Source organism: Strix uralensis, chromosome 15 (genome assembly GCF_047716275.1).
Source record: "Strix uralensis isolate ZFMK-TIS-50842 chromosome 15, bStrUra1, whole genome shotgun sequence".
NCBI lineage: Eukaryota > Metazoa > Chordata > Aves > Strigiformes > Strigidae > Strix > Strix uralensis.
The window spans coordinates 11,965,832-11,992,884 of record NC_133986.1 but is presented as its reverse complement, the minus strand read 5'-3'; the positions used below and the strand labels follow the sequence as shown (position 1 = coordinate 11,992,884).

The following is a 27,053-nucleotide window of genomic DNA, read 5'->3' as shown; positions in this document are numbered from 1 at the left end:
ACATCCCCAGCCCCTCGTGGAGACCGGCAGCACATGGCGGTGCTGCCTGTGCTGCCTGCAGCTGCGGACCCGCGCTTGCCTCACAGCACGGGCAGGAAGGAGGTGGTTTCCCCCCAAACGGGGACCCAGCATTGGCATCAACCACATGTGGCTCCTTGGCCACCTGCAGCGTTACCGATAACGCCGTGCTTTCGCACACCAGCATCTGCCCACGGTGACAGCGCCGAGGCGGGCACAGAGCCAAGCCAGGGCCCACTGGAACGAAGCACCAGCAAAATCCGATGGGCACGGGAGGTGGAGGGGAACAGGAGCTCCCTCGAGGGCCTGGTTGTGAGGATGAGGATGGGACTGAGCCACAGCCACAGGACCTAGCAGGCTCCAGTGGTCACAGGACACGGAACAGAGCTAGGAGGAGGCGACACAGCAAGCGGGTTGGCACGGAAAGGCTGCAGCTGCGCAAGCCTGGGGAAAACCACCAAAAGCACAGTAATGGCCCCAAATCATGATGGCGGTGGAAGGGCCCAGCGAGCTGCGGGAGGCTGGTGTGGCAACAGCCAGGAAACACAGGTGGCCGGGGGGCTGCGGGGGCACAGCTGCAGGCAGCACGGGCAGCACCGCCATGTGCCACCGGCCTCCATGGGGGGCTGGGGACCTGCCACCTGTGAACATCCCCGTATCACCCCGGGACGGCTGGTGGGGCCGACCCTGTGTCACCCGGGATGTCCCCGATGGCACGGCATGGGCCTGCCACGACTGCCTGTCCCACCTGCCCCGGGGATGGAGACGCCTCCAGGGCTGGCAGGAGGGGGACAACAGGGCGTCAGTGTCCCCCAGGGTGGGAGATGACCCTGGCCACAGGCCCCGGTGACACCGGGAGCGCCCCCCGCCCCACCCCGCGGCCCTCTCAAGGACATGGCCGAGCGTCGCGGGTGTTTGCATTCTGCAGTTCCCCTCTTGTCTCCTCACGGGGGGCCCGGGGACAAAGCGGGAACCGGACTCGCCCCCGGTGCCCCGGGGCTGGCCCCGCCCACTACCCGGCGCTCCCGGCCCCGCCCCCTTCGCCGCGGTGCGCACTCCCCGCCGGCAGGGGGCGCCGCCGCGCGGCCGCGTCGCTCCGGAAAGAGCCGAGCGGCGGCGGAGGCGGCCGAGGAGAGCCGAGGCGAGGCGGGGCGCGGGGACGATGGCGCAGCAGGTCGAGCAGCTGCGGGCGGACGGCGTACACAAAGAGGTGCTGCGGGAGGGCACCGGGCCGCTGCCCGACTTCCGCGACGGCACCAAGGTCAGAGCCGCGCCTCCGGGGCTGGCGGGGGGAGAGGCGGAGGTGGGAGGGGGGGTGTGTGTGGTAACGGGGCGAGGCGCGCATGCGCGCCCCCCCCCCCGTCGCCATGGTGACGCCGCGGCCTACTTCTCCCCCTCAGGCCACTTTCCACTACCGGACGCTGCGGTGCGGGGATGAGGAGACGCCACTGGACGACAGCCGGGCGCGGGGGAAACCCATGGAGCTGATCGCCGGCAAGAAGTTCAAGCTGCCGGTGTGGGAGGCGGCGCTGCGCACCATGCGGGCGGGGGAGCGCGCCCGCTTCCGCTGCGACGCCAAGGTGGGGCGGGGCCGGCGGCGGGGAAGGGGCGGAGCTGCGGGGGGCGTGGCGTGCGGGTTGGGGCGGGGCCTTTGCCCAGGGGGCGTGGCTGTACGGGTTAAGGGGCGGGCTTGTGCCGTTTATGGGGCGGGGCCTACACCCAGGGGGCGTGGTGTGAGGGCTAAGGGACGGGGTCTGTCACATGGGGGCGTGGCATCCCGGTTAAGGGGCGGGGCCTGCGCCCAAGGGGCGGGGCGCTCTCATTGTGCCCCAGCCCCGAGGTGCGAGGCCAGGGCTGCCCCGGTGTATCCCCCCCCACGCCGCCGCCACCCCTTCCCGGTGCAGCCCCGGCCCAGCGCCGCCTCCCCCCGCCCCACAGCACGTGGTGCTCTACCCGCTGGTGGCCAAGAGCCTGCGCAACATCGCAGCAGGGAAGGACCCGCTGGAGGGGCAGCGGCACTGCTGCAGCATCGCCCAGCTGCACGAGCACTACTCCCTGGGCTACCCCGACCTCGACGAGCTCCAGAAGAACCCCCAGCCCCTCATCTTCGACATCGAAGTGCTCAAGGTGAGGCACCCACTCGCGTTGGCACAGGCATGGGAGGCCAAGGCTCTCCCTCTCCCAGCCCCGGGGCTTTGGGGACTCTCGGGGCTGGCTGCAAACACCCACCCCACGTGGCTTTGCCTTCATGATGTGGTGCCGGCAGGTGGAGGCACCCGGCTCCTACCAGCAAGACCCGTGGGCCATGACGGATGAGGAGAAGCTGCAGGCTGTACCTGTGATCCACAAAGAGGGCAACGAGCTGTACCGGCAGGGCCAGGTGCAGGAGGCAGCTGCCAAATACTACGATGCCATCGCCTGTCTCAAGAACCTGCAGATGAAGGTGGGGCTCGCTGGCCCTAATCTGGGGTGCACGCAGCGCTCCCCACATCCCTCCCAGCGTGGGAGCTTCCCCTCACTCTCCATCTCATCCTGCAGGAGCAGCCCGGCTCTCCGGACTGGATCGAGCTTGACCAGAAGATCACACCCCTGCTGTTAAATTACTGCCAATGCAAGCTGCAGTGTGAGGAGTACTACGAGGTGCTGGATCACTGCTCCTCCATTCTCAATAAGTACGAGGGTAAGGAGCCACGGGCCAGCCTGGCTGGCTGCGGTGGGCACCGCCAGGGCTGGCAGGTACCGACAAGGACCCCCCCTGCCCTGCGCTCCCCCAGCCCAACAGCTCTCTTCCCCACAGACAACGTCAAGGCCTACTTCAAGCGGGGGAAGGCCCACGCGGCGGTGTGGAACGTGGCGGAGGCGCAGGCTGACTTTGCCAAAGTGCTGGCCCTCGACCCCTCGCTGCGCCCCGTCGTTTCCAAGGAGCTGCGGAGCCTGGATGCCCGCCTGCGCGAGAAGGACGCCGAGGACAAGATCCGCTTCAAGGGCATCTTCTCGCAGTAGAACCCTCGACCGCAGCGGAGAGCCCAACGCTCTCTGAACAGGTTCTTTTAGATATTCCACATGTGGAATGGTCATTGACATTTATTAATGTTTAATACAAGTTTTACTTATTTGAAGTCATTTCAAGTGGCCCGGGAGCCCGCCACAGCCCGGTGACACAGCAGTGCACTTAAGTCACAGTATTAAGCAGTGTACAGCAAGCGCAGCGCATGGTTGAGGCGCAAGCTGAAGGTGAAGCTCCTGGCTGGGCTCTAGACTACGCTCATCGTCACGCCGGGAAGGGACGCACGGGGTGACACAAGCCCAAGCCCGCTGCTCTCTGCCAAGCTCTTTTATTCATTGTTTGATGGTTTTATACTTTACGTTGGGCCGAGCCACCGTGTCTGGGGCTGGCCAAGCTGTTTACAGCCGCGGGGGCTGCGGTGCCAAGCCTTGGCCCCAGCTCTTACCCCTTCCTGCCTGTACTCTGCACCACGTCCTGCATCATCATGTCTCAAGGCTGCTGCTATCATCCCCAGCCCACAATTCCTCTATACTACATCATCGTGTCAGCGTCGTAAATATTTTATATAGAATAACTGCTTGTTACCTCTATCTATATAAAACTCTGGTCGTGATATGCCAAGATAAACAAAGTAAAACTAGTCACAGGCACCTGGTCACTTAGAGAAATTGCTGTTAGAGGTAAATGAGGTAAAACGAAGTGGCAGGCAGGCCAGAAACAGGTCAGGAGGAGGGAGCCTGGCAAGCCCTGGCCCCAAGGCCTTGCAAACTCACTGCAAAACTGAGCCCCCATCATGGATGTTACAGCTGCTAAATGACCATTCTGAGGTGCAGAGTCAAGAAAACTCTCCGTACTGGGCTCGGGGTGTAACAGCATCTCTAACGCAGACAGATGTTGGCCTGGGGGTGACCCCACAGCACCACATTACAGGAGCTCAAAGCTGAGCCCGTGCCACTGCAGCACCCCAAACCCCGCAGCCCTTGGCCCACGCCCAGCCCGAAGGTGACCCTGCGGCTTTCCTCCTCCTGCCCCCATGGTCCTTCCCTCCCTGCCCTGACACCTCCTCTTGTGCAAAAGGTTTAACCGCTTGCATGATGCTCGGTGTCAGCATCCCAGAGACGCCCCAGGCTGTATTTCTCTGCAGGGACAGCATCTTTTCCCCACCGTGACACGTCCTAAATTGCTCCTGACCCAAGAGCTGTCCCCCAAGGGCACCTCCCTGCGTGACACCGTGTCCCTGGCTCCCTGGGGCCAGGGCTTTGCTGGCAGGGGAAGCCACCGGCCCCCATGTTGTCATCCGTGGCCGGGTGGGGACAGAGCAGACACGGGGCCGCGGCGCCTCGTCTTTACATCGTTTTATTTCACAGCGAAACGAAGAGAACAGAGGAACCGCTTTTGAACCCCGGCCCTTCCCCTGCCCCGCGGCTGCGACACCGAACAGAAATAAATAGAGGGGGAGCAGGGAGGTGCCACTTGCCCTGGGGTGTAGCCACAGCCCGCCCGCCCAATGCTGCCCAGGGAGAGATGACCCCAGGGGGGTAGCGCACCGGCTCCCTAGGGGACAAACCCCCACCCCGGGCACTGCCCAGCAGCAGCTCTGCAGCCCCCAAGGAGCAGGGGAGACAGGGCAGGAGGATGGGGACAGAGCTGGGTGGGGACAGAGGTGGGGGGCAACAGGGGGGACCGGGGTGGCTCAGCCCCAAGGGGATTGCTCCGGCCCTTGGAGCACCTTCTCCCAGGGCCCCTCAGTCTTGGGGGGACCCAGCACCCTCGTCTCCTTCCTCTGGGCTCAGGGCCCATTGCAGACTCCGGCCCTGGGTGCTCCTGGCTGGGAAATTAAGGCTGCAGTGAAGGAGGGGACAGTGGCCACACCACCCTCACTCCTCACCCTCCAGCTTGAGACTGACGCTGCGGGGCTTGGCCCGGGGCAGCCCAGGGGGGGCGGGTGGGGGCCCCCCATCCCGCTCCGCCTGGCTGGAGCCCCGCGAGCGCAGGAGCTGGCTCTGCTTGCGTAGGAAGTCAACGGGCGCCGGGCAGCCGTAGGTGCCTTTGCCCAGCACAGGCCGCGGGGGTCCCTTGGGGGAGTGGGCCAGGGCCACTGCTTCCAGCTGGGCCAGGTGGGCTACATAGCCCTCGGACAGGAACTGTGGGACACACCGACAAGCCTGAGCTGGTGGCCATGGGCATGGCATGCCCTGGTGGGGTCAGCAATTGTCCTCTGCAGCCCCAGTCTGTCCCCAGCCCCACCACCGTACCTGACACTGGTTGTGGAACTTTTTGACGGCCCGGCCCACGATGTAGATGTGCGCCGGCGCGAGTCCCAGCGAGCTGTAGACAGAGACGTCCTTGGTGGAGCCGTAGCCGGCGACGATGGTGATCTCCGCCTGCCCATGGACAGGAGCGTTAGGGCAGGGAGTGACCCTTCCCATGTGAAGAGCCACCCCCAAGGGACTAGGACACCCTCGTTTTACGGGGTGGGGGGGGATTGCAACGCCCACGGGCTAGGAGCTGCCCCTCTGTGCACTGAGCATGGTCCTGGGAGAGGGGGTCAGCTCCACCAGCGCAGCGTGGGCCAGCTCCGAGCATCTCCACCAACCCCTGGGCTGCAGCACAGCCCACGCTACCCCTTCATCAGCCCCCTGTCCCCCGCCCTGGCTCCCTGCCAGCATCCCCGTCCCCACCTCGGTGCGCAGGCTCTGCAGGAAAGCAGCTTTCTGGCGCAGGGGGTCGTGGGTGAGCCCATCACAGAAGGAGACTGCACCGTGGGGGAAGTTGTGCTGGGAGAGCCAAGCCACCACGCGATGCTTCTGCATGTCGGGGCGCCCCGTCACGTAGATGATCATGTAGCCCGAGTCCTGCCAGTGCCTATGAGGGGACACGTGTTGCTGCCAGGAGCCCGTGAGGGGACAGTCCTGCTGGCAGGAGCCACCAAGCATCTCCCAACACATCACACACGGGTGCTGCCTCCAAAACCTTCCTCCTCCCAGGGATTTTGGCGAGGCTGAAGGCACAGCAGAGCTGCGGGTATCACAGGAGGCTTCAGGACCGAAACTGAGAGCGGGCTGTTTTCCCACGAGAAGGCACCAGCGCAGAGATGCTGTGAAAACTCTTTGGGTGAGGGGACAGTGGGACATCCCCCAGCTCATCCCTGGGAAGGCAGCCTGCTCCAGTGCCCCTGCTACCCCAACTGGGTTGTCACCGCACCACGAAAAGAGGAGGAGATTGTTCCCCTTATTTGAAGAAGGGCACCTACCGTACGACGTCAACAGCCCCTGCCCGCACTTTGGGGTCGCTGCCCATGATGGAGACGCTGGCGGTGAAGGAGCCGTCGATGCTGAACACAACCGACTCGGTGCCCCGGGCCACCACTGTCAGGTACGCCTCGGCGTAGCTGTGGTCCCCCCTGGGATGGGAGAGCGGGGAGGCTCAGGGGAGGCTCTGCTGTGGTGGGGGGCAGGCAGATGGATCTCTGCCGAAAGGGCTGGAGGAGTGTAAGGAACTGAAGGAATTGCCTCAAACTTTCATCAACACAGAAAACCTCAAGGCCAAGCTGTGGTGTTTGTGGTTAGTCTAAGGAATTAATTATCTGCTGAGGGAAGCGCAGAGCGTATCGAAGGGCACACGGCACCGCTCCCTTGTGGTTTACTGCCAAATTCCCTAGATAAGCCTTGAAGGGGGGAGATGTAGACTGAGTAAAACCGTATGTTCGGGTTAATGCCTACACTTTTACTACCATAGCCTCAAAGAAGAGCTAAAATATTGTTAAGAGAGACAAACAACCCACACCAGACGGAGCTGATGACTGGATAATTGCCCAAGAAACAAAACTGAGGAAGAGGTGAAGATGGTAGCGGGAGATTGTGACCACCGACTCAATTGGACAGAAGGGTTAAGGTACCCCATTCCCCCTCAATGCACCCACAGAGCCCATCTTCCACCTTTTCCTCGTCTCTCATGGAAATGAGTTTGGGGAATACCTGCCTCTCCTCGTCTCGTATACAAATCAGCTGATAAGATGAATTTAAAAGGCTGCAGAAAACTTTGCTGGGTGTGCACCCATCACCCAAGATTACCAGACCTGAGACAACACTGGAACCTGGGGTGATGATCCGGATTTCTTTGATCCTCTTTCTCTCCTTTCTTTTTAATTTTCCTTCTTTTCTTTTCTTTCTTATAGATTTATAAGAGACCACATTGCTTACTATCCTCTTCCAAGTTTAAGCTGTTTCTACTGCAGGTAAAACATTTTTAACTGGTTGTCTGATGTCGTTTCACCTTAATTTAACCTGAGGGGATCACAGAATCTTTATGACTCTCTGGGCTAACAGTCCAGGTCATGACGAGGAGGACTGAGATGGCACCGCACCCCCACATCTCACCTGACCACCATGCGTACAGGGTAGATGCCGATGGCCAGAGTCTTGTCTGGAGGGATAGTGAAGGTCAGACGCCCACTGCCGCTTGTCACCTCGGTGCCGTAGTACAGCCACTTCCCCGACAGCGGCTGCGTCATGATGTAGATGTCAACCTGAGGGAGGGAAAAGGGCCAAGCATGGACTGAACCTCCAGATCCTGCCACGTCCTCAACCTACAAGCCCTTACAACCCTCTCCCCACATCCCACAATGTCCCATGGGGTCCTGTTCACCACATCCCTTCCCCTGCCATGGGTGACACCAGCCCCATGTCCCCTCCTGGACATCCCCACCCTATTTGACGGGGTCCTGGTGGCACCCGTGAGCCCAGTGGTACCTTCTCCCCGGTCAGCGTCACCACATCCAGGGGCCCGTACATGAAGCGCCCGCTGAGGACCTGCGCTTTGCCCTCACACACGATCACGTCGCTGGCCCGGTGGTTGGCCGTCACGTTCTGCAGGGACACAAGGGGCTCAGCGGCTTGTGCCAGCGCCACGGGTGGCACCCAAGGGAGCCCCCGAGGGGACACATGGGCCCTGCTGGGCTGCAGGACTGTCCCGACATCCTCCTGGCAGACGGGAGCAAACCCTCCCAGCTGCATCGCCCCACGGGGCTGGCCAGAGCCCCACCAAGGGGTCGGGCTCCTGCTAGCCACGGGGCACGTACCCGGATCTTCACTTGGGTGCGTTTGCGCTGCCACTTCTCCCGGGGGATAGCGGGGCTGTAGATCGAGCTCTCCTCGCTCTCTGCTGGCTGCGGTCCTTCCTTCTCCATCACCTGCTGAGCGGCACGGCCCCAGCTCAGCCTCCGCTGGCCCCGGTGAGCCGCGCCGCCCGCCCCGCCGTGCCCACCGTACCTGGCGTAGGATGAAGGCCACCACGTCAGAGGATTCCCAGTAGCTGGCGTGGAAGAGGTGGGGCAGGGTGATGGTGGGGAAGGCGGTCAGGGCATCGGGGCAGTACAGCGAGTAGTCAATGCGCTTCAGGCCCCACCAACGCTCCAGGACTGCAGGGAGAGCTGAGATGAATCCGTCGCCGGACCTTATGCCGCGTCGTGCGTCCCCAGGTGCCGGCATGGGACAGGATGGGCGGGGGTGGCACTTACTCTTGACAACTTCGCTGGTGCTGGCAGGAGTGGGGGGCTCTGCTGGCTCGCTGCCCCTCCAGAAGCCCCCAAAGCTGCCGGTGGGGGTAGGGGGGGCAGCCATGTCCACCTCGGGCAGGAACAGGGCAGAGTGCATCTGCAGGGCCTCCGCTGCGGAGAGAGATGAGTGAGGACACGCACAGCCCCTCTGGGGTCACCAACCACCCTGGGACACCCCCTCCAGCACAGCCCCAGAGAGGTGGGCAGGGCTTGCACACCACTTTCCCCCCACACCAGCTGGGCTCCGGCAGTGCTGTGGGTGCTCTGGGTACCCCAGCACAACGCTGGAGCCCGTAACACACCCCAGGGTGCCCCAGATCAGCCCAGCGTGGGGGGCTGCTCACCCAGCAGGGAGGAGGTGCCATCACCCAGTGGGTACTTCTGGTAGCGGGGAACGCTGAGAGGCGGGACAGCGTGGAAGGCCTTAGCCAAGAGAGGCTCCAGGCGAGAGGCGCAGGGGTCGGCCGCGTGGAAGAGGTTGTAGATTTGCTCGCAGGCAGGACGCAGCTGGGCCACTGAGGCAGAGAAGGAGGGGTCGGGGCTGCCCGGCCTGTGCGGCAGGAAGCCCGATGGGCATGGACCAGCGCAGTTGGGAGCTCAGCGCCCAGAGAGGCGAGAAAGCAGGAGGCAGCGAGAGGAAAGGCTGGGGGAGGCAAACCCAGGACACCACTGACAGCCGAGGGACAGGCTAGGGCTGGCACAGAGCGGGGAAGGGGACGCTCGGGCACACACCGACACCCGCACAGCCAGGGTTGGGCGTGCAAGGGGGTCAAACCCTCTTTGAGGAGGTCCCAGGGGGCTCAGGCTTGTGGGGGGCAGGAGGAACATGACTTGAGGATGAGGGCTTGAGCCCTGGGGGAGGGTCAAGGGCTGGCACCGCGGCTGGCGGGGGTCCTCACCATCCAGAGCAGGCATGACGGTCTTGCGCAGCGCGAGCACCAGCCCCAGCGGGGAGCCAAAGAGGAAGAAGCCGGATACCTTAAAGTCGAGGCGAGTGCCGGCACCCTCCGCCCCATCCAGCATCCGCGGTGCCTCTGCCTCCAGGGGGGCCTCGCTGGCCTGTAGGCTGGGACAGTGGAGCCAGTGGGCATGGGGAAGGCCGGTGCCATCCTGCTCCCACTAGCCCGGGGGCAAAGCTGGGCTTAGTATGACCCTGTTAGCCTGGAGGAGCTGCTGGAAGCAGAAGAGCTCCAGCAAGACACCCCCAGGGCAGGCAGCCCCCATGCAATGCTCCTTGCCAGGCTGGTGCAGGTGGGAAATTTGCCCTTTCCATAAAGCATAAAAATTAGTGGGGAGATCAGCAGGGCTGCCGTGGGGACGGGCTGTGGCACTGCCGACTGTCCCCCTCGCTCTCACCTGCACGAGGAGCTGTGATGGTGGCTGTCCCCCTGCTCCCGGCAGGATGGCTGCGTCCCCAGCTCCGGGCTGGCCTGGCCCGACCCCGCGGCTCCGTCCGCCCCATCGGCCAGCGGGTCCCTGCTGCTGCACAGCTCGGGGGAAACGGGCTCCGTGCTCTGCGGGGGGAGAGGCAGCAAGCATCCAACCCCACTTAGCCACCAGCGGCACCTCTGTACCCCAAAGGGCATGAACCCCCTTTCCCACCCTCCCTGAGCAGCGGAGGGGTGCTGGCACTCACCAAGCTGCCGCGGCGGCTGCTGCTGCGGCTGCCCCCTGAGCCCGCCCGGCTCTGGCAGAGCGCATCGAAGCCCAGGATGCTGCCCACACAGTCCCCCAGCAGCACCACCTGCAAACGACAGCACCCGTGCCCAGGATGGAGCCCCCAAACCCTCTGAAAGCAGTTCCCAGTGGAGCTGAGCCCCCAGCTGGACCCCGGAGCAAAGCTTCCCCCAAATCCCCCCCTCCTCACCTGGCCGCAGAAGCCAGTCCCCTCGCCAGAGTGCAGGAAGGAGCTGTACACCTGGTTGGCGCGGGCGATGACGGCGCCCACAGCGTGCTGGTAGCTCCCTGAGGAGGTGGCCAGCAGCGGGAGGGCCGCCAGTGGGATGTGGTCCTGGCTGCTGGACAGGCTGTCCCTGTCGTGGCTGTAGGGGCTTAGCCTGAGAAAGACATGAGAGCGGGATAAACGGGGCTGCCCCAATGTCCCCGTCCCACTGCACAATGCTTGGAATGCTGCACCCAGTTATCCCCATCCCACCGGGAGAAGAAAAGTCCCCTCTCTGAGGCCACCACCTCCCCAGTCCCCCTCCCACCGCTCTGGTTTTCCAAGGGGACAGCCCCCTCCTCACCCTGCAGCCCCCCCCCCCCACCCCGCACAGGGCGTTTACCACCCATACTTGGAGACGAGGGCGTAGGCAGCGGCGCAGATGGGTGGGCAGGGGACCAGGCGCAGCGCCACGTGCCCCAGCGCCTCAGGGAAGTGGACACGGGTGACAGCGTCGAAGGTGGCCGCCAGTGTCTGTACATCCGCCTGCTTGGAGCCCGGCTCGCCCGCTCCCTGGTCCAGGATGTTGCCGCTGTGGAGGATGAGGAAGAGGGCGTGGATCCGGCACGCCTGCGCCGCGCTCTCCGCCGAGCCACCCTGCGGGAGGGAGAGCGCTGCTGTCGGCACACATGCTGGCGGGGGAGGTGGAGGGGGGGCACGGCCTGAGGGAGGGGACGAGCCGGGCACGCACCTCGGGGAAGCCAGACACCCCCAATCCTTCACCATCCACTTTGGCGGCGCTGGCTCCATCCCCTGCGAGCACACAGCCCCGGTGAGCCCGGATGGGGTGTCCAGGTGAGGGTCGGCCCCCTCTCAGGACACCCACACTGGGGTTTGGGACCGGGACACTCCCCGCCCCTGCTGCTCACCCAGCACCTCATCCAGCTCCGCCGGTCGCTCCAGCGTGTCCAAGAAGTCGTTGGAGCTCCACTTCGTCATCTCCTTCGCAAAGACCTCGTCGCTGTCGGACAGGTCCTCTGCGGTAGCAGGGAGGGGACCGTGGGTGTGGGGAGCACCCCTATGCCTGCACCCCCACCCCAAGACCCCCGCTACCAGGCGCATCCAGCCCACCCCGAGCTGGTGCCTGGCCCCTGCCACCAAAACGCTGAGCTGCGGCTGCAGAGCTGCCTCACCGTACCGTGGGCATCAAAAAACTCCTCTTCAGAGCTGTTCTCGGAGTCACGGGCGATGTTCTGCATCCGCCACTCGGACAGGCTTTGAGGAGACACCCCCCCTGCCACCAGCATGGGGTCAGCGCCCAGAGCCCCCCCCAACAGTGAGACCTCGCTCCTGCCCCACAGATCTACCTTGTTCCTTCACCCAGATCCCTTCCTGGGAGACCCACGGCCACCCCTGGGCACCCAAAGATCCCCCTGGGAGACCCAGAGCCACCCCTAAGGCACCCAGATCCCCCCCCAGGAGATCCAGGGCCACCCCTGGGGCACCCAAAGCCACCCCAGGAGACTCAGGGCCACCCAGAGCCCCCCCCGAAGACCCAGGGCCACCCCTGGGGCAGCCAAAGCCCCCCTGGGAGACCCAGGGCCATCCCTGGGGCACCCATGCCAGGCAAGAGAGGGTCCCCCGACACATCTCTTATGAAGACCAGCAACTGGAGGGGGCGTTGGAGGTCCCCACCCATGCAGGACCTGGTCTCTCACCTCCATGCTGGGAAGAGTAGGAAGACCGGGAAGAGGTGGACCACTGCTTGGCAAAGGTATCATCAGGGGAGGCATCGGCCACCCCCTGCACCTCAGCCCCCTCCTGCCCACTGGCACCCCTGGGCTCCGGCCGCCCCTCGGGGCTGGGCCCGGCAGTGGGGGGCTCCTCGGCCTCGCCGCACTTGGCCATTTTCTGTGCCAACATCCGCGCAGTCTCCTCCTCCAGCTGCCGAATGTCCTCCATCGTCAGGTCCGTCCACTCATCCTGCCAGCACCAAGCCTGGCGGTGGGCGCGCAGCATCACCTTCCGCAAACCTGCGACGGGGAGCAAGAATGGGGGGGGGGGGGGGGGGGGGAACAAGCCCTGCATGGCCCTGGGGGCTCCCTAAACCTGCCCTCTGCCTCCCTAAAGCAGTGCCAAGGTGCTGAGGGCTCACCACTGCTGCCCCACACTTACCCACGTCATGGATGAACTGCTCGATTTTCGACTGCATCCCCCAGTAGCGAAACTCCACCTTGCAGAGCTTGTAGGCGCACATCAGGGGCCCGCCGGCGGATACCTCCAGCCAGTCGTCCCCCAGCGGGCCCCGGCCTGTCTTGGCTGAGTGGTAGAGTTTGGGATCCTCCTCGGGTTTATATTCCCCCGGGGAGATGGGGTCACGCACGATGTCGATGGTGTCTGCAGAGGGGAACAGCGCTCATCACCTCGCAGCGCTAGGCAAGGGGACGCGAGCGGAGGGGAGCCCCCCTCAGGCAGAAAAGCGGGGAAAAAGGCACAAAAATCAGAGGGGGGCATGTGTCAAATTATTCCCACAAGCCGCGCGCCCAACGCCAACGCTCTCTATCCTGCAGGGATAACATCAAAGGCACCCTTGGGTGTAGCCGAACACGTCCTGTCCCCGCACGGGGGCCTGATCCAGCGCCCCGCAGCGCAGTGCGACTGCGAGAGGCCCTGGGGGCCGCGGGGGGAGGCGTGGAGGCGTGTGGCGAGCCGGGGCTGACACACAAATCTCCCGGCGCATTAGCCGGGAGATTTGGCAGCTGGGAGAGCGGCCCCAGCAACCCCGGGGCCGGTGCAGAGGACAAGCTGGATCAAGCAGGTCAGCACAGTGGTGAACCCCACCCCCCCCACACCTCCCCAGACCTGAGGGACCCCCAATAACGGGGTACAGGGCACAGCAAAACCACCCTGTGACCCAGGAAGAGCCCCTGTTGAGCCGGGGGGTGCGATGGCAACATCCCCATCTCCCCAAAATGAAGGTGGCCTCAAAACAAAGGTGGCCTCCCTAAAACTAAAGGGGGGGGCTCATGGATGGCACCCAGGAAAACACAATCTGACAGACCTGGGGGGCGCTGCTCGGACTCAACCCTGCACAAAGCCTCCTGCAGTTTGGCTGCTCCAGCCCCGTCTCCAAGCCAGCTCCCTCCAGCCCAGTCTGGGGGGGTCCTGGGGGGGTGCCAGAGCACCCCATGGACCCCCAGGACCTTCCCACACAGTTGTCCCTAGCCAGTCCCCCCAGCCCATCCCCAGGCTGTGCCAGACCCTGCATTTATTTGCCCCCATTGACACCCCCAAGGCACCTGCTTGCCTCTTCCTCCAGCTTGGGCCAAAAAAAGGGGGAAAAAAGACTTTTAAGACTCAGAAAGCAAGGAACGGTTGCAGGGCAGGCGCTCTGAAGCGGGGCTTTTCCCATGGTGGGCAGCTGAGATACAAAAAGTGCCACAACCCCTCTGAACCTCCCCAGCCTGAAAAACACACCACAGGGTGGGAAAGCAGCGCCCACGGCATCCAAATTGTGTGGCAAACACAAGCCCTTAAATCAGCGCCCGACGGGCTGGCCCAGAGCGGCAACAGCAGCACGCCGCGGTCGGCAGCAAGGAGCCGGGACAGGACCTGCCGGCCCCGAGTGGCTCCCGGCAGCGTCACTCGCTTGACAACCAGCGGGTCTGTTTGTTTTTATCACCACAAAAAAAATCGGTGAGGACACGGTTATCCCTGTGGTTTGCCCTGACAGCCCAGACCGCGTTACCCTGCTGCCCTTTGAAACGTGAGATGGGGTTTAAATCTGTCAGTGCTATGGGACACCAGGGTGAAAGCGAGAGCCGGCAGAGAAAATCCCAGCAGGGTCAGTGTCCGCGTCGGTCCCACCTCGGCCCTGCTCCCCGTGGCAGGCAGCAGCCACCCGAGACGCAGCATGGCCTGTGGAAAGCCCACAGGACGGGTACTGGGGAGGAAAATCAGGCAGGGCAGCAGGCAGTGGGCACAGGGCCGTGCCCTGCGTGCTATCCGCTCAGCCCTGGTTGCTGCCTGGTAGTGGCAGGGGCAGAATTTGTCCCTCCCGGTCCAAGCCTCCGGCATCCTGGCCGGACGTCCCCGGTGCCACAAGAGCCAATGAGAGAAATAGGTCAGATGAATCATTTCCTCCGAGTGCCTATTTTAGGCCTCCATTTTAAGAGGCAGCGCATCACGCTCTGCACTCCAGCGCCTAAAACGACCAGATCGACGCTGCCAGGAAAGGGAGGCCGCAGCAATTAGTGCCAAACCCACCGGCGAGGGAGAAATCCCAACCCCAGGCTCCCAGCTCTGCCCACTGGTGTCCCCAGCAAGTGGCGGAGGGACCCGGACCCAGAGAGCGATCTGGAGCGAAGCCCTGGGGAGCAGGGGAAGTAGGGCAGGGAGTGGGAAAACAGGGACATGTTTTTCCAGCTCCCCCCTCTCCAGCTGATCCGAAACGCCCTGCGGGAGCTGGGTGCAGGTTCCCACATACACCCAGAGAGGGGCTGGGAAGGCAAATCCATGCCAGACCGCGTAGGACAGGGGTTGAGACATGGAGGGAGAGAGGAGCAGGCTGGCACGAGGACGAAGAGGGCTGCAAACAAATATACAGGCAAGGGAAGAAGGCGGAGAACAACATTGCCCCCCAAAATGTTTTTAATGCAAACTCTAGTTTAGCAGCGCTGCCAAGGGAGCGGGCAGGGAGCTTGGGGAAAGGAGCTCGGGGCACGGACACCTTCCCCTGCCAGGGTCCCCCCAGAGCTGTCCCCAAATCATGAGGGCCGGCAGAGAGAGCAAAGCCGAGTGCACCGCAGCCGAGCTCCTCGGGTGTCACAGCACACCCACACACCCAGCTGCCACGGGGGAAGCCCAGCAGGCATTGGGGTTCTGCCCGGCGCCCCGAGCCAGCCGTACGCACCCAAAATCCTCTGCCTCTTCTCAGCCGCACTCAGGTTGAAGACGTTGGTCTGCTGGCCCGCGTCTGGCCGGTAGTACGTCTCGATCTCGATGGAGAACTTCTCCACGAAGGGACAGGTGTACCTGGGGGATGTGGGGGGACAGGGATGAGCCCGGTGGCACCACCGGTCCCACAGCCCATGTCCACAGCTCCGCAACCCACCCCCACAGTCCCGGCGGGTCCTACCTGGTGCGGGTGTAGGGATAAGCGTTCCAGGACTCCTCCTCCACCTGCAGCGCGGCCTTGGGGAGCAAGGCCCGAAACCAGCTGGGGATGTGGGAGCCCACGTGGTAGATTTTGTGGGTGTACTGGCCACTGCCACCGGGGCCGTCGCTGTAGGGCCGGTTGGCCAGGATCTCCACCCCACTGCCCTCGCCGCTCGACTCCTCACGGCTCTTCTTCTGCGGGGAGAGCCGCTGGGTGAGCACAGCCCCCCCTGCACCCCCTAACCCCAAAACCTGCGTGTCCCTAAGGCCTGGCACCTCACCTGTAACCCCCCACAACCCCCAGCCCCACACCTACCCCCAGATCCCCTGCTTGGCCCAGTGGCCCCAAACCCACCTGAACCTCATTGACACCCCTGCACCCTGCCAATCCTTTGGGGTCAGGCACAGGCCCCCCCGCACCCGTCAGGCTCAGCAGCCCCACAGTCCCCTGCACTTCCCAGGCTCAGCCCCACCGTCCCCTGCACTCCCCAGGCTCAGCCCCCCAGCCCCCCAATGCTCAGCACCACAGACCCCTGCACCCCCCAACACTCAGCACCCCCCATGTTCAGCCCCTCCAACCCCTGCACTCCTCAATACTCAGCCTTCCCCCATGCTCAGCCCCACAGACCCCTGCACCCCCCAGCCCCTCATGCTCAGCCTCACAGCCCCTTGCACCCCTCAGTGCTCAACTGCTCCCCCCATGCTCAGCCCCATGGACCCCAGCACTCCCCAAGCTCAGTCCCCAGACCCTGCAACCCCCATGCTCAGCCCCACAGCCCCCTGCACCCCTCAGTGCTCAACCCCCATGCTTAGCCCCCCAACCCCACGCACCCCTCAGCCCCTCATGCTCAGTCCCCCAGCCCCCTCTCCACGTTCAGCCACACAGCCCCTGCACCCCTCAATGCTCAGCCCCGCCCCCCCCCCGTCCATGCTCAGGCCCACGGACCCCTGCACCCCCCAGGCTCACCCCCCCAGCCCCCTGCACCCCCATACTCACCCCCCCAGCCCCCTGCACCCCCCGGGCCCCACCTGGATCATGTAGAGCTGGGCCACCTGGTACTCCTCCAGGCTCATGGGCAGCAGGATGTGGTACTCCTTGATGAGCATGGCGGCGGGGGGCAGGGGCGGGCAGCGCCTGCGGGGGCGGCCGTCAGCCCAGCTCGGCTCAGCCAGGCCCGGCCCAGCTCAGCCCGGCCCGGCCCAGCTCCCGCTGCGACGCTCCCGGGCCCGCCCCGCTCCCATGGCAACGCGCCCCCCGCCCGCTCGGCTCCGCTCGGCTCCGCCGCTGCCCCCCGCCGCCCACCGCGCCCCGGCCCCGCCGAACCTGTGCTGCTCCGCACCGGCCCCTCGGCTCATGACATCACAGCCCGTTCCCATGGAAACGGCCGTGACGTAGGGAAGGGGGGGGGAGCGTGACGTCAGGGACAGGAAGGTGGCGAGCGCCGCTGCAAGGGCACTCCGCGTGTGACGGCACCAACACCCCCCCCACCGCCCCGGCCCCGGAACCAACCCTGCACCGTCAGGCTCAGAAAAAAAAAATGGGGTTTTTATTTTAAAAAAGCGCCTTTTTTTAGTGTTAAAAGAGGGGTTTGCTCATTCCTGCACCTCTCAGCCCTGTCACAGCTCCGGGACACACATCACACACATACACACACACACACGCACCCCGCCCCAGAGTGGCTCTAAACCCTTCCCCATCCCGGCCCTTCCCCGGTGCACCGACATCCCCCCCCCACATCCCCCCCGTGTCCCCCTGTCACCACCGAGTCCCCACGGTCACCCCAGCACCCACCACCCCCTCCCCTGCTGCTGCAGGGACGCAGCTTGAGGCAGAGTCCCAACCATGTCCTTTATTTATAAAAACACGCATTTATAAAGAGAGCAGAGAGCGCAGGGTGAGGGGGGGGGGGGAGGGAGTGGGCAGCACAGCAGCCCCCCCCCCCCCACCAGTGGGGCAGGGACACCAGGGATCCCGGGGTGAGGGTCCCAGGTGACAGCAGCCGTTACGTGCGGGCATTTCGCTCTGTCTCTGCCAGGCACTCCCTGACCAGCGCCCGGGCGTGGATGATGCCTGTGGGAAGAAGCAAAGGGACACCCCACATCAGCCTCCACCCTCCCCCGGCCATCCTGCTCCAATTCACACACCCCCCCCCCCGCGGGGTAGTAGACCCCCGGGCACACAGGGCTGGGGACCAGCCGGTGTCCCCCCCACTCCCGTACCCCGCTTCAGCCGCTCCATGGCACTCTTGCTGCCGGCGTAGGTGGGCCGAATCTCCTTCCCCATCTCCTCGATGACGGAGAGCAGGTCGGTGTAGGTGCTCTGCGAGCCCTGAGCCCCGGGGGGCTTCATCGCCTGCGGAGATGGCGGGGAAAGGGGACACGGAGGGGCTGAGGACCGGCCCCGCCGCCCCCGGCCTCGCCGCCGCCCCGCGCCTCACCGCCGCCCCGCACCTCACCTGCACGTAGCCCATGGACGGCGGCCCGAAGTCATTGAAGAGGGGCCGGAAAGGGGCGGCGGCGCCGGGGACGGAGCCGGAGGGCGACGGGACACTCGTGGCTACAGGAAACGGAGGGTTACCGGCTGCACCCCCCCCCTCCTCCGCCCCTTCACCTTCCCTTCCCCTTCCTTCGTACACACCCCACCCCACCCCCCCCCGCGGTTACCGGGGTGGGGGGGTGCTCACCGGCGGGCGGTGCCCCGGGCCCCGGTGGGGCGGGGCTGGCACTGGCGGCTCCGGGGGTAGCGGGGGCGGGAGCGATGGGCTTGTAGGACATCCCCAACAGCCGCCCGCCCGCCGCTCCCGGATCCCTGGAGGGCGGCGGGGGTCGGTGAGCGGCCCCCGCGCTCCCCCCCCGCCCCCACCTCCCCACCGGTTGGTTTTGCTGCCGCCGCCGCTTCTCAGCTCAACCCCACGGACCCAACCAGCCCCGAACCGGGGAGAGCGGCGCGGTTCCGCTGCGCAGGGCCCTCCGCGGCCTGGCCTGGCCTGACCCGGCCGCCCCCCTCTACTGCTACCGCTGCCGCTCGCCCTGATGACGCTGCTGCGCGACGCCGCGCCGACGTCATCACGCCGCCGCCCGCCTCCAGTCACCGTGGAGACACGCGGCGTCGGCTCCGCCCCTTTCCCCCCTCCTCGCGCTGCCTCATCCCCTCAGGAGAGAGGGCGGGAAGGGAGCGGGGGGGCTCGGTCGCTGCGACCCCCGGTACCGCCTCCACTGGGCTTCGGCGGCCTCCGCTGAGGGGAACCGCGGCCCTGGGGGACCCTGGGCCGCCCCCACAGCCCCAGGCCTGCGCAGGTGAGGGGGTGCCGGGGAGTCCCGGCTCCCTGCGGGGTGGACGGGCAGGGCCCTCCCTGGGCCCAGTGCGGCCCTCACTGCGGGGCTCCTGCCGTGGGGAGACACGGTGGGCGGGGGGCAGCGAGTGGTGGGGGGACAAGCGTGGAGAGAGCAAATTCTATTTAAACTCAAAAGACAAACAAAAGTCCGTAGAGAGTTTTTAATTTCAAAAGGGCAAAGATTGAAAAAATACATCTGTTCAAACACACCCCCCTCACCCCGCCCCCCAGGTGGGGTGCGTAACGCGGAAGCAGAGGATTTCTTTAACTAACATGTGCAAAAACTACCCCAAACTGTCCCCCCCAGGGCGGGGATCCGGCCCTGCCTGCAGTGCACCTCTCCACCTCCCATCTGCGCTCCCGGGTGGAGAACAGCAACACTTTATTCCCGTTTTTTTTCCTCAAGGATGTCCTGGCCGGGGGGTGCTGAAGCCCTGAGGAGTCTCCTCTGTGCTGGGGACCAGACAGAGCATCCACAGCCCCGAAAGCAGAAGGATACCCGACCCTTGCGGGGCAGGACAGAGCAGGGTCTGGGGTAGGTCTGAGCTCAAACGGTGGTAATGGAGGGAGAGGTGGCAAGTTACGCCGTAGGGTCAGCCCTAAATCACAGCGTGGAGGGAGCAGGGTCAACATGAAGGGCTCGGCGTTGGGTATGGGGGTCAAAATGAAGGATGAAGGGATGAGCTGGCAAAGCCGGGGTGCAGCTGGAGGAGAGCGGACCGGTGCGTTTTGAGTTTTGGGGAACAGCAGGTGGGGTGAGGTCAAGGCAGGGAGCAGAAATCAGGGTGAGAGTGGCCAATGCCTCCCAAGTCTGTGCCGAAAAGGGGCCCGGCCTCGGCCCCGGCGCCCTGCGCCGTGGTTGGACCTCGGCAGCCAGGCAGGCGTGCGGCCAAGGATGAGTCTGAGCACCTCCGGCGCTGAAGAAGCGAGAGCCTTGCCCCAGGCTCGGGCACTGCGCTGCACTGGCACGGCCCCCACCACAACAGCCGGAGCTGGGTGTCTCCTCCGCGGCCCCCTCCTCTTTGTAAGGCACGGCAGGGGCTCGGGTCCCGTGTTGGCACGTGCTGCCCTCAGCGCGACATCATTCGCACAAACTCTGCCGGCAGGAAAACACGTACAAAACATCCCGAATATTCCCGGGGATGTTCCCAGCCCCATCCCAAGCCCTTACCTTCGAAGTCCACCAGGCCGTCCCCGTTGAGATCCACATCCTTGAGGATCTCGTCCACCTCCCGGTAGTTGAGCTGCTGTCCCAGCAGCTTGCGCATGGCCTCCCGCAGCTCTGCCATGCTGATCTGCCCGTCCCCGTTGGTGTCGAACTGCGGGGCAAGCGCCTGTCGGCAATGGCTGCCCTTGGCGTGCCGGCAACCTGCCGGCCTGCCCGCGCCTAGGCTGTCCCCCCAGCCCCGTCCCCTCACCTCGCGGAAGGCGTCACGCAGCTCCTTGATCCCAATCATGTCCGCTGTCTCTGCCAGCATTTTAGGGCCCATCAGCTCCACAAAATCATCAAAATCCACCTTGCCCCCAGCTGCAGGAGAAGCGGAGTGTCACCAAAGCGGGGGGACAGGGATCGCCGGGAGCTTGTCCGGCTGCCAGCAGGGCGGAGGGGCCCCCCCGCCACGTACTGATCTGCTGGGACAGCTCGATGAGCTCCATCTCAGTGGGCATGTAGCCCATGGTCCGCATGCACTCGCCCAGGTCCTTGTAGCTGATGTACCCGTCGTGGTCTTTGTCGAACTCCCGGAAGGCCTGCTTCAGCTCTGCGGGCAGCGCGGCATCACCGCCGGCACCGCAACCGGGGGAGCTCACAACCAGGGCAAAGCCCCCCCCCCCCAAGCCCCAAGGGACACAGCACCTCACCTTCAATCTCCTCAGACCGCAGCTCTCGGTCCTGAGAAAGAAAAAGCGGGAAGAGCTGAAAGTGGAGTCCTTCCCCTCCTGCCCCAAATCCCCCACCGGCTCACGGGTGGCAAGCGGCAACTGGCAGCGCAGTGCCTGGCACAGCAGGCGCATGGGGAAGAAGAGGCGGCGTGGCGGGGGGGGAGCACGTACCAGCTGGGTAATGGCGATGCTCTGCCGCAAGAAGATGCAGGCCGGCCCCACCAGCCCCTGCAGCACCGAGTAGCTCTGCAACGGGGGAGATTCCGCCACCTCCTCGGGATCACCGGGGACTGGGGGGCCAGAGCGTGACTTCCCGTCCTGCGGGTAGAGCGGGAGTGATGGGGAGGGGGGTGGCCACGCCAGGGCTCCCCCCCTCTGCTGCCCTCCCGGGCTGGCCTTACCTTGGGGAGCCTCCGCTCAGGGGTCTTGGTGCAGTTGCCCATGGCTAGCGGTAGCCCCCGTGCCGCAGGGCATGCCTGGCCCCGGGGGCCCGGCTGGTGCAGTCCTGGGGGTTGCCACCCCTCCGGGGCGAGCCAGGGCCGGGGCCACGGGGGGGGCAATAACGGCTGTGGCTGCGTGGGGATTTGAGGTTTTTTATGGAATATCTGAGGATATATGCAGGGCAGGCGAGGGGGGGGAACAACACACGCCACACACACACATAATCCCTCGGATTATTCCCTGCTCCAGATGTGGGGAGCCGCCCAGCTGTTCCCCAGCCTCCCGGTGAGGGCACTCGGGCCCCCCTCCTCAGCTCTGCCGTACCCCAACCCTCACCCCCCCACCCTGCTGCTGGTTACCTGCCCAAAAGTGGGGGGTGGCAGGGACCCCGGCTCCTCGGCAGCCCACTGGCTCTCTGTGGGGGATGTGCCGCCGTGGCTCGACCGTCCCGGGGTGCTGGAGGCCCCCTGCCCCCCACGTTGCAGGGCCAGGCGGAGGCAGCGGTTGCCCCGTTTGCCAGGGCCACGGGAGGTGGCCCGGTAAGAGGGGGTCGCGGGGCTACTGGCCCCCCGCCGCTGGGGCCCGCGGAAGAAGAAGAACATGCTGCCTGTCTCCCCAGCCTGCTGCCAGCCCCTGCTCCCCACCCCCGGGGCCAGACAGGAGGGAAACCGGATCCCTGGGGCCCAGCGCTCGCCCCGGTCCTGCTCCCTCGCCGGGACGAGGCCACCACCGGCAGCGTGGGGGGGGACGACACATGGCCCCAAACCAGGGAGCGGCTAGGGGAGACCGGGACCCGTTGAGGGGGCTGGGGCAGAGCAGCGCAGCCCCCCCCCCGGGGTGCTGGAAGGGGGTGTCGGTGTGGGGCGCCCCGGGGGGCACCGGGGGGGGCGGGCGGGGGCCTCCGGTTTCAGCTGCCGAAACCCGACCCGCGCCCGGGCACGGGGCACGTGGCAGCGCGGGCGCGGCGCCAGCCTGGCCACGCCCCCTCGGTGGGGACACGCCCATCCCGCGCTACGTCCCGCCCACCCCCGCCGCCGTGTGACTACGCCCCGCCCTCCGCCATGGCTCCGCGCGGTGGCGTCGCTGTTGCGCGGCGCTCGCCGCTGACGTCACGGCCGGCGCGACGCTGCAGGGGCGCCTGAAGGTGACGGTGGTCCCGGTGCCGGTGGCCACCCCGTCATGGCTGCCCGGCAGCTGCTGGCGCTGCGGCGCCTGCCCGCCGCCTCCTTCTCGGTGAGCGGGGACGTGAGGGGGGAGCGCTGGGGCGATCCGGGATGGGTCCGTCCGGTACACCGGTATTACCGATGCTGAGTCCGTGTCTCCCCGCAGACGGCGCCCAAGAAGACGCAGTTCGGGTCGCTGCGGGACGAGGACCGGATCTTCACCAACCTCTACGGGCGGCACGACTGGAGGTGAGTAACCGGGGGCGGGGCAGCGGGTGGGTCCCGGTGCGGCCCGTCCCGGTGCTACCGGCAGAGCCCTGCCCGCAGGCTGCAGGGCGCCCTGCGCCGCGGAGACTGGTACAAGACGAAGGAGATCCTGCTCAAGGGGGTGGACTGGATCCTCGGCGAGATCAAGGCCTCAGGGCTGCGTGGCCGCGGCGGTGCTGGTTTCCCCACCGGCCTCAAATGGAGCTTCATGAACAAGCCCCCGGATGGCAGGTGAGACCGGTACCGGCACCGCTGCAGCCCCCTTCCCTGTGGGGAGCCTGGCCGTGATGGTGCCTGCCCAACCCCCCCAGGCCAAAGTACCTGGTGGTAAACGCAGATGAGGGGGAGCCAGGCACCTGTAAGGACCGGGAGATCATGCGCCACGACCCCCACAAGCTGGTGGAGGGGTGCCTGGTGGCAGGGCGCGCCATGGGCGCCCGCGCCGCCTACATCTACATCCGCGGTGAGTTCTACAATGAGGCCTCCAACCTGCAGGTGAGCGGCAGGGATGGTGGGGGGGACAGGGGACACCCTACTATTGGGAAGAGGGAACCCCCAGACCCACTCGCCCCTCTCTGCTGCAGGTAGCCATCCGGGAAGCCTATGAGGCTGGGCTGCTGGGGCAGGATGCCTGTGGCTCGGGGTACGCCTTCGATGTGTTCGTGGTGCGGGGAGCTGGAGCCTACATTTGTGGCGAGGAGACGGCCCTGATTGAGTCCATCGAGGGCAAGCAGGGCAAGCCGCGCCTGAAGCCCCCCTTCCCCGCCGACGTGGGTATGTCCCCGGTTCTCCCAGCTCTTGGCAACACGAGCCTTAATTTCTAGCTGTCGCTTGAGAGTGGGACAAAATGGCGGTGACCGGACAAAACCAGTTGTCCCAAGGCTGCCATCCTGCTGCGGGGATGAAGCAGCTGGTGAGAGCTCCTACTGCTTCCAGGTGTCTTCGGGTGCCCCACCACGGTGGCTAACGTGGAGACAGTGGCCGTGGCCCCCACTATCTGCCGGCGGGGGGGCACCTGGTTCGCTGGCTTCGGGCGGGAACGCAACTCGGGGACGAAACTCTTCAATATCTCTGGTCATGTCAACAACCCCTGCACCGTGGAGGAGGAGATGTCAGTGCCGCTGAAGGAGCTCATCGAGAAACATGCTGGTGAGCGCCACAGGCCGCCCCGATGCACCACACCGGGTCGGTGCTGGGCCTAGCTCAGCCCGTGCTGTCCCCCTCTCTCTGGCAGGCGGTGTCCGTGGGGGCTGGGACAACCTGCTGGCTGTCATCCCGGGGGGCTCTTCCACACCGCTGCTCCCCAAATCGGTGTGTGAGACCGTGCTGATGGACTTCGATTCCCTGGTGCAGGCGCAGAGCGGGCTTGGCACAGCCGCCGTCATTGTCATGGACAAATCGGTAAGGGAGGAGCCCCCCTCCCCGGCCCCCCCCCGTGCCATGGCAGGGTCCTCACCCTCCTCTCCCTCCCCAGACTGACGTCGTTAAAGCCATCGCTCGCCTCATCGAGTTTTACAAGCATGAGAGCTGCGGGCAGTGCACCCCGTGCCGAGAAGGTGAGCAGGGATTGGGGGGAATGTGGGGTGAGGAGGGAAGTTGGTGGGGGGGGGCACACTGCGGGTCCCTGACGGCTTTCCCATCCCCGCAGGTGTCGACTGGATGAACAAGGTCATGGCGCGGTTCGTGCAGGGCAATGCGCAGGCAGCCGAGATTGACGCGCTGTGGGAGATCAGCAAACAGATCGAGGGCCACACCATCTGCGCCCTAGGCGACGGCGCAGCCTGGCCTGTGCAGGTGGGGGCGGATTTGGGGCTGGTGGGAGGGTGTTTGGGGGTGGTGGGCAGCTTTTCCCCACCCCGTTAACCTATCTGCTTTGCTCTGCGCAGGGCCTCATCCGCCATTTCCGTCCTGAGCTGGAGGAGAGGATGCGGCGCTACGGGGAGGCCAAAGCCCGAGCGGCCTCAGCGTGAGGAGCCAGCAACAGAGCAAGGGCTGCTGGTGGCAGTGGCCCTGCCGTTTCCTGCTGGAGGGGGGCTTCTTGGGGGTGGGGGGCTTCTCGCAGCAGGTTCTGGGGCTGCGTTGAGGGGTCCTCATTAAACGCTGCTGTGCTGACGGGCTCCTCTTTGCTGGAGAGGGGCAGGAGCAAGTGGCAGATGGAAAATGGTGGGAAGGAACGGTCGCGGTGGGGGGTGGCTCTGGGTCCTGTGTCCCTGGAAGCAGGGGATCCCCAGGGATCAGGGGGATCCCTAGGGATTGGGGGATCACGCAGCCACGGTCTGGATCCCCCCAGAGGGGGGATCGTGGCTTTTCATGAGACCCCACGCTCCATGACTTGGAGGCTGTGGCACAAGTGGATCCAAACGTTGCTTTTTTTTTACTCAATCACAGCGGGTGACATCACCCATAGGCAGCAGTACCAACAGCGAGGGGGTCGGTGTAGTTTCCCCACCGCAGCCCCTTCCTTGCCTGTGTGGCGAGGCTGGGCTACAGGCAGATGAAAACAAGCTGGGGAGAGCTCCGCCTGTACACACACACACACACACCCCCCCCCAAAAAAAGAGGCTGGGGGCCACCCTGTCCCCTCCCGCGTCAGACCGTGGAGCTGTGGCGTGGCGCGTGGGTTTTCAGGCGATAGTGGTCAGGTGCCAGCAGCTCCAGGGTGAGCTCGGTGATGATGGCCGTCAGCCCCCACACCTTGTGGGGGCCGTTGAGGAAGACGGGCAGGGTGTAGCTGTAGCGGCCGGCAGTGCGGAAGTGGGTGTAGCCCTGGTTCTCCTCCTGCAGGAGGTGAGCCAGGGGCATGGTGAAGACCTCCTCCACCTGCCAATACAGGCGGCAAGGGGGTGACCAAGACAGTCAGTGTCACCGAGGAAGGGGGTGACTGGGACTGTTGGTGTCACCGGGAAAGGGGGTGAGCATCCCAGGGAGGGGACGCGGCCGGCGTGGGGTCACCCACCTCATCGGGGTTCGGGGTCAGCGTCAAGTCCTCCAGGGGCCCCAGGTTGGCCACGACGGGGGCCACCGTCTGTCCCCGCTGGGAGGTGTGTCAGACAGGGACAGGGTGACAACCCCTCCCTAGAGTATCACCCGCCCACCTTAACCCCCAGACATCCATTGCCTGTCACCCAACAGGCCTGCAGCCAGCACCCTGTGTCCTTGTCCCCTCGAACCCTTGTCACCCGTGTCCCTGTCCCCCTGAACCCTTGTCACCTGTGTCCTTGGCCCCTCAAACCCTTGTCACCTGTGTCTCTGTCACCCTGAACCTTTGTCACCCATGTCGCTGTCCCCCTGAACCCTTGTCACTCATGTCCTTGGCCCCTCAAACCCTTGTCACCTGTGTCCCTGTCCCCCCGTTGTCCTTGTCATCCCTGTCTCTGTCCCCCTGAACCCTTGTCACCCGTGTCCCTGTCCCCCCGTTGTCCTTGTCATCCGTGTCTCTGTCCCCCTGAACCCTTGTCACCCGTGTCCCTGCCACCCTGCCCTTGTGTCCTGGGTGTCCCCAGCCACTCCGCTCCCCCCCCCCCCCCCCCCCCCGCCGCGTCCCCCTGTCCTTGTCACCCGGTACCAGGTCGGGCAGCGCCCGTAGCTGTCCCCAGACGCTCGGGGGTCCCAGCGCCAGCCCCAGCTCCTCCCGCGTTTCCCGCAGCGCCGTGGCCACCGAGTCACCGTCCCCCGGATCCCGCCGCCCCCCGGGGAAACTGCAAGAGACAATAGCACCGTCATGGCGGGGGGGAAGGGGGGGTGTCGGTCCCGGTACTCTCTCCCTGCCGCCGGTACCTGACGTCACCGCTGTGGGGCCCGCCCAGGCGGCGGGAGCGCAGCGTGAAGAGCAGCGCGGGGCGGCCCCGCACCGAGCACAGCGGCACCAGCACCGCCGCCGCCGCGGCCGCCGTCCCCCGCCGCCCCCCCGCCGCCAGCCGCGCCCGGCACCGCCGCTCGCTCCCGCTGCTCAACAACCCCCCCGCGCCGCCGCCCGTCCCCGGGTCCGCCATGACGCTGGCCCCGGAGAGGGGCGGGGGGGGCGGGGGGGGAAGGACATCCGGGACCGACCGCCCCCGGCTCCGCCTACAACGGCTGTGGGACGGCCCCGCCCGGGGCGCAACGCCTCCGCCGGGTGTGCAACCCTCTCCCTGGGTGGGCAACCACCTCTGCTGGGTGGGCAACCTACCCCCAAAGGGTGTGCAAGCCCGGCTCCAACCATGCAACTCTTGATGGGTGTGCAACAACCCCATCAGGTGTGCAACCACCCCTGCCAGGTGTGCAAGCCCAGCTCCAGCCATGCAACCCTTTTGCTGGGTGTGCAACAGCCCCTGCCAGGTGTGCAAGCCCAGCTCCAGTCATGCAA

General features: G+C 65.5%; 6 protein-coding genes and 1 long non-coding RNA gene across 12 annotated transcripts; 3 read left to right on the top strand and 4 right to left on the bottom strand.

Annotated features, from left to right (window-relative positions):
- The first annotated feature begins 1,105 nt into the window (after positions 1 to 1,105).
- On the top strand, positions 1,106 to 3,675 carry AIP (AHR interacting HSP90 co-chaperone). Of its 2 annotated transcripts, none has more exons than XM_074885246.1 (6): positions 1,106 to 1,279; positions 1,419 to 1,598; positions 1,957 to 2,145; positions 2,285 to 2,461; positions 2,557 to 2,690; positions 2,816 to 3,675. In XM_074885246.1, exons 1-6 carry the CDS (start codon positions 1,181 to 1,183, stop codon positions 2,886 to 2,888), a joined length of 852 nt encoding a protein of 283 aa, XP_074741347.1. In that variant the 5' UTR covers positions 1,106 to 1,180; the 3' UTR covers positions 2,889 to 3,675. The 2 variants fall into 2 exon arrangements, with proteins under 2 accessions (XP_074741347.1, XP_074741346.1); XM_074885245.1 differs by having other exon boundaries at positions 2,557 to 2,698.
- A 690-nt stretch (positions 3,676 to 4,365) lies between these two features.
- PITPNM1 (phosphatidylinositol transfer protein membrane associated 1) lies at positions 4,366 to 17,051 on the bottom strand. Of its 3 annotated transcripts, none has more exons than XM_074885169.1 (24): positions 16,946 to 17,051; positions 16,651 to 16,756; positions 15,602 to 15,816; positions 15,377 to 15,498; positions 12,640 to 12,861; positions 12,183 to 12,497; positions 11,663 to 11,758; positions 11,394 to 11,501; positions 11,216 to 11,277; positions 10,877 to 11,121; positions 10,450 to 10,639; positions 10,219 to 10,326; positions 9,939 to 10,096; positions 9,482 to 9,648; positions 8,927 to 9,097; positions 8,544 to 8,693; positions 8,296 to 8,444; positions 8,106 to 8,219; positions 7,777 to 7,893; positions 7,405 to 7,553; positions 6,279 to 6,428; positions 5,707 to 5,890; positions 5,281 to 5,409; positions 4,366 to 5,169 (listed from the first exon to the last, which is right to left on the bottom strand). In XM_074885169.1, the coding sequence occupies exons 1-24, from the start codon at positions 16,996 to 16,998 to the stop codon at positions 4,903 to 4,905; spliced, it is 3,747 nt and encodes a 1,248-aa protein (XP_074741270.1). In that variant the 5' UTR covers positions 16,999 to 17,051; the 3' UTR covers positions 4,366 to 4,902. The 3 variants fall into 3 exon arrangements, with proteins under 3 accessions (XP_074741270.1, XP_074741271.1, XP_074741272.1); XM_074885170.1 differs by having other exon boundaries at positions 8,106 to 8,216; XM_074885171.1 differs by having other exon boundaries at positions 10,877 to 11,056; positions 11,401 to 11,501.
- On the top strand, positions 6,222 to 7,282 carry LOC141950466 (uncharacterized). The gene is made up of 2 exons (XR_012631031.1): positions 6,222 to 6,400; positions 6,764 to 7,282. It is a non-coding gene; the product is annotated as an uncharacterized LOC141950466 (long non-coding RNA).
- Positions 17,052 to 17,456: 405 nt separating the features above from the next.
- Positions 17,457 to 18,664, bottom strand: CDK2AP2 (cyclin dependent kinase 2 associated protein 2). 2 transcript variants are annotated; one of them, XM_074885291.1, is made up of 4 exons: positions 18,556 to 18,664; positions 18,078 to 18,178; positions 17,842 to 17,974; positions 17,457 to 17,692 (listed from the first exon to the last, which is right to left on the bottom strand). In XM_074885291.1, exons 2-4 carry the CDS (start codon positions 18,090 to 18,092, stop codon positions 17,625 to 17,627), a joined length of 216 nt encoding a protein of 71 aa, XP_074741392.1. In that variant the 5' UTR covers positions 18,093 to 18,178; positions 18,556 to 18,664; the 3' UTR covers positions 17,457 to 17,624. The 2 variants fall into 2 exon arrangements, with proteins under 2 accessions (XP_074741392.1, XP_074741391.1); XM_074885290.1 differs by having other exon boundaries at positions 18,306 to 18,650.
- Positions 18,665 to 19,250: 586 nt separating this feature from the next.
- CABP2 (calcium binding protein 2) lies at positions 19,251 to 21,981 on the bottom strand. The gene is made up of 8 exons (XM_074885241.1): positions 21,638 to 21,981; positions 21,239 to 21,409; positions 21,009 to 21,155; positions 20,817 to 20,847; positions 20,582 to 20,716; positions 20,375 to 20,484; positions 20,128 to 20,275; positions 19,251 to 20,052 (listed from the first exon to the last, which is right to left on the bottom strand). Exons 1-8 carry the CDS (start codon positions 21,878 to 21,880, stop codon positions 20,027 to 20,029), a joined length of 1,011 nt encoding a protein of 336 aa, XP_074741342.1. The 5' UTR covers positions 21,881 to 21,981; the 3' UTR covers positions 19,251 to 20,026.
- Positions 21,982 to 22,351: 370 nt separating this feature from the next.
- Positions 22,352 to 24,820, top strand: NDUFV1 (NADH:ubiquinone oxidoreductase core subunit V1). Its single transcript, XM_074885235.1, has 10 exons — positions 22,352 to 22,511; positions 22,608 to 22,690; positions 22,769 to 22,939; positions 23,020 to 23,203; positions 23,293 to 23,482; positions 23,645 to 23,857; positions 23,943 to 24,109; positions 24,183 to 24,264; positions 24,357 to 24,502; positions 24,595 to 24,820. Exons 1-10 carry the CDS (start codon positions 22,458 to 22,460, stop codon positions 24,676 to 24,678), a joined length of 1,374 nt encoding a protein of 457 aa, XP_074741336.1. The 5' UTR covers positions 22,352 to 22,457; the 3' UTR covers positions 24,679 to 24,820.
- Positions 24,821 to 25,063: 243 nt separating this feature from the next.
- Positions 25,064 to 26,715, bottom strand: NUDT8 (nudix hydrolase 8). 2 transcript variants are annotated; one of them, XM_074885268.1, is made up of 4 exons: positions 26,486 to 26,715; positions 26,274 to 26,406; positions 25,665 to 25,742; positions 25,064 to 25,528 (listed from the first exon to the last, which is right to left on the bottom strand). In XM_074885268.1, the coding sequence occupies exons 1-4, from the start codon at positions 26,698 to 26,700 to the stop codon at positions 25,298 to 25,300; spliced, it is 657 nt and encodes a 218-aa protein (XP_074741369.1). In that variant the 5' UTR covers positions 26,701 to 26,715; the 3' UTR covers positions 25,064 to 25,297. The 2 variants fall into 2 exon arrangements, with proteins under 2 accessions (XP_074741369.1, XP_074741370.1); XM_074885269.1 differs by having other exon boundaries at positions 25,064 to 25,486.
- Between the last annotated feature and the right edge of the window lie 338 nt (positions 26,716 to 27,053).

Excerpts from the sequence above, each read along its gene's own strand:
- NUDT8 (XM_074885268.1), bottom strand. The coding sequence starts at position 26,700 with ATGGCGGACCCGGGGACGGGCGGCGGCGCGGGGGGGTTGTTGAGCAGC. Across the intron at positions 26,407-26,485 it reads CCCCACAGCGGTGACGTCAG|TTTCCCCGGGGGGCGGCGGG; the intron begins GTACCGGCGGCA and ends TGTCTCTTGCAG. Across the intron at positions 25,743-26,273 it reads TACGGGCGCTGCCCGACCTG|CGGGGACAGACGGTGGCCCC; the intron begins GTACCGGGTGAC and ends CACACCTCCCAG.
- AIP (XM_074885245.1), top strand. The coding sequence starts at position 1,181 with ATGGCGCAGCAGGTCGAGCAGCTGCGGGCGGACGGCGTACACAAAGAG. Across the intron at positions 1,599-1,956 it reads GCTTCCGCTGCGACGCCAAG|CACGTGGTGCTCTACCCGCT; the intron begins GTGGGGCGGGGC and ends CCCGCCCCACAG. Across the intron at positions 2,699-2,815 it reads CATTCTCAATAAGTACGAGG|ACAACGTCAAGGCCTACTTC; the intron begins GTAAGGAGCCAC and ends TCTTCCCCACAG.
- CDK2AP2 (XM_074885290.1), bottom strand. The coding sequence starts at position 18,396 with ATGTCCTACAAGCCCATCGCTCCCGCCCCCGCTACCCCCGGAGCCGCC. Across the intron at positions 18,179-18,305 it reads GCCCGGGGCACCGCCCGCCG|CCACGAGTGTCCCGTCGCCC; the intron begins GTGAGCACCCCC and ends CGTTTCCTGTAG. Across the intron at positions 17,975-18,077 it reads CGTCCATGGGCTACGTGCAG|GCGATGAAGCCCCCCGGGGC; the intron begins GTGAGGTGCGGG and ends CCATCTCCGCAG.
- PITPNM1 (XM_074885169.1), bottom strand. The coding sequence starts at position 16,998 with ATGGGAACGGGCTGTGATGTCATGAGCCGAGGGGCCGGTGCGGAGCAG. Across the intron at positions 5,410-5,706 it reads TGCAGAGCCTGCGCACCGAG|GCGGAGATCACCATCGTCGC; the intron begins GTGGGGACGGGG and ends GTCCATGGGCAG. Across the intron at positions 5,170-5,280 it reads AGTTCCACAACCAGTGTCAG|TTCCTGTCCGAGGGCTATGT; the intron begins GTACGGTGGTGG and ends TGTGTCCCACAG.
- NDUFV1 (XM_074885235.1), top strand. The coding sequence starts at position 22,458 with ATGGCTGCCCGGCAGCTGCTGGCGCTGCGGCGCCTGCCCGCCGCCTCC. Across the intron at positions 22,940-23,019 it reads AACAAGCCCCCGGATGGCAG|GCCAAAGTACCTGGTGGTAA; the intron begins GTGAGACCGGTA and ends CAACCCCCCCAG. Across the intron at positions 23,204-23,292 it reads ATGAGGCCTCCAACCTGCAG|GTAGCCATCCGGGAAGCCTA; the intron begins GTGAGCGGCAGG and ends TCTCTGCTGCAG.
- CABP2 (XM_074885241.1), bottom strand. The coding sequence starts at position 21,880 with ATGTTCTTCTTCTTCCGCGGGCCCCAGCGGCGGGGGGCCAGTAGCCCC. Across the intron at positions 21,156-21,238 it reads CTGAGCGGAGGCTCCCCAAG|GACGGGAAGTCACGCTCTGG; the intron begins GTAAGGCCAGCC and ends CTCTACCCGCAG. Across the intron at positions 20,717-20,816 it reads GCGGTCTGAGGAGATTGAAG|AGCTGAAGCAGGCCTTCCGG; the intron begins GTGAGGTGCTGT and ends CGCTGCCCGCAG.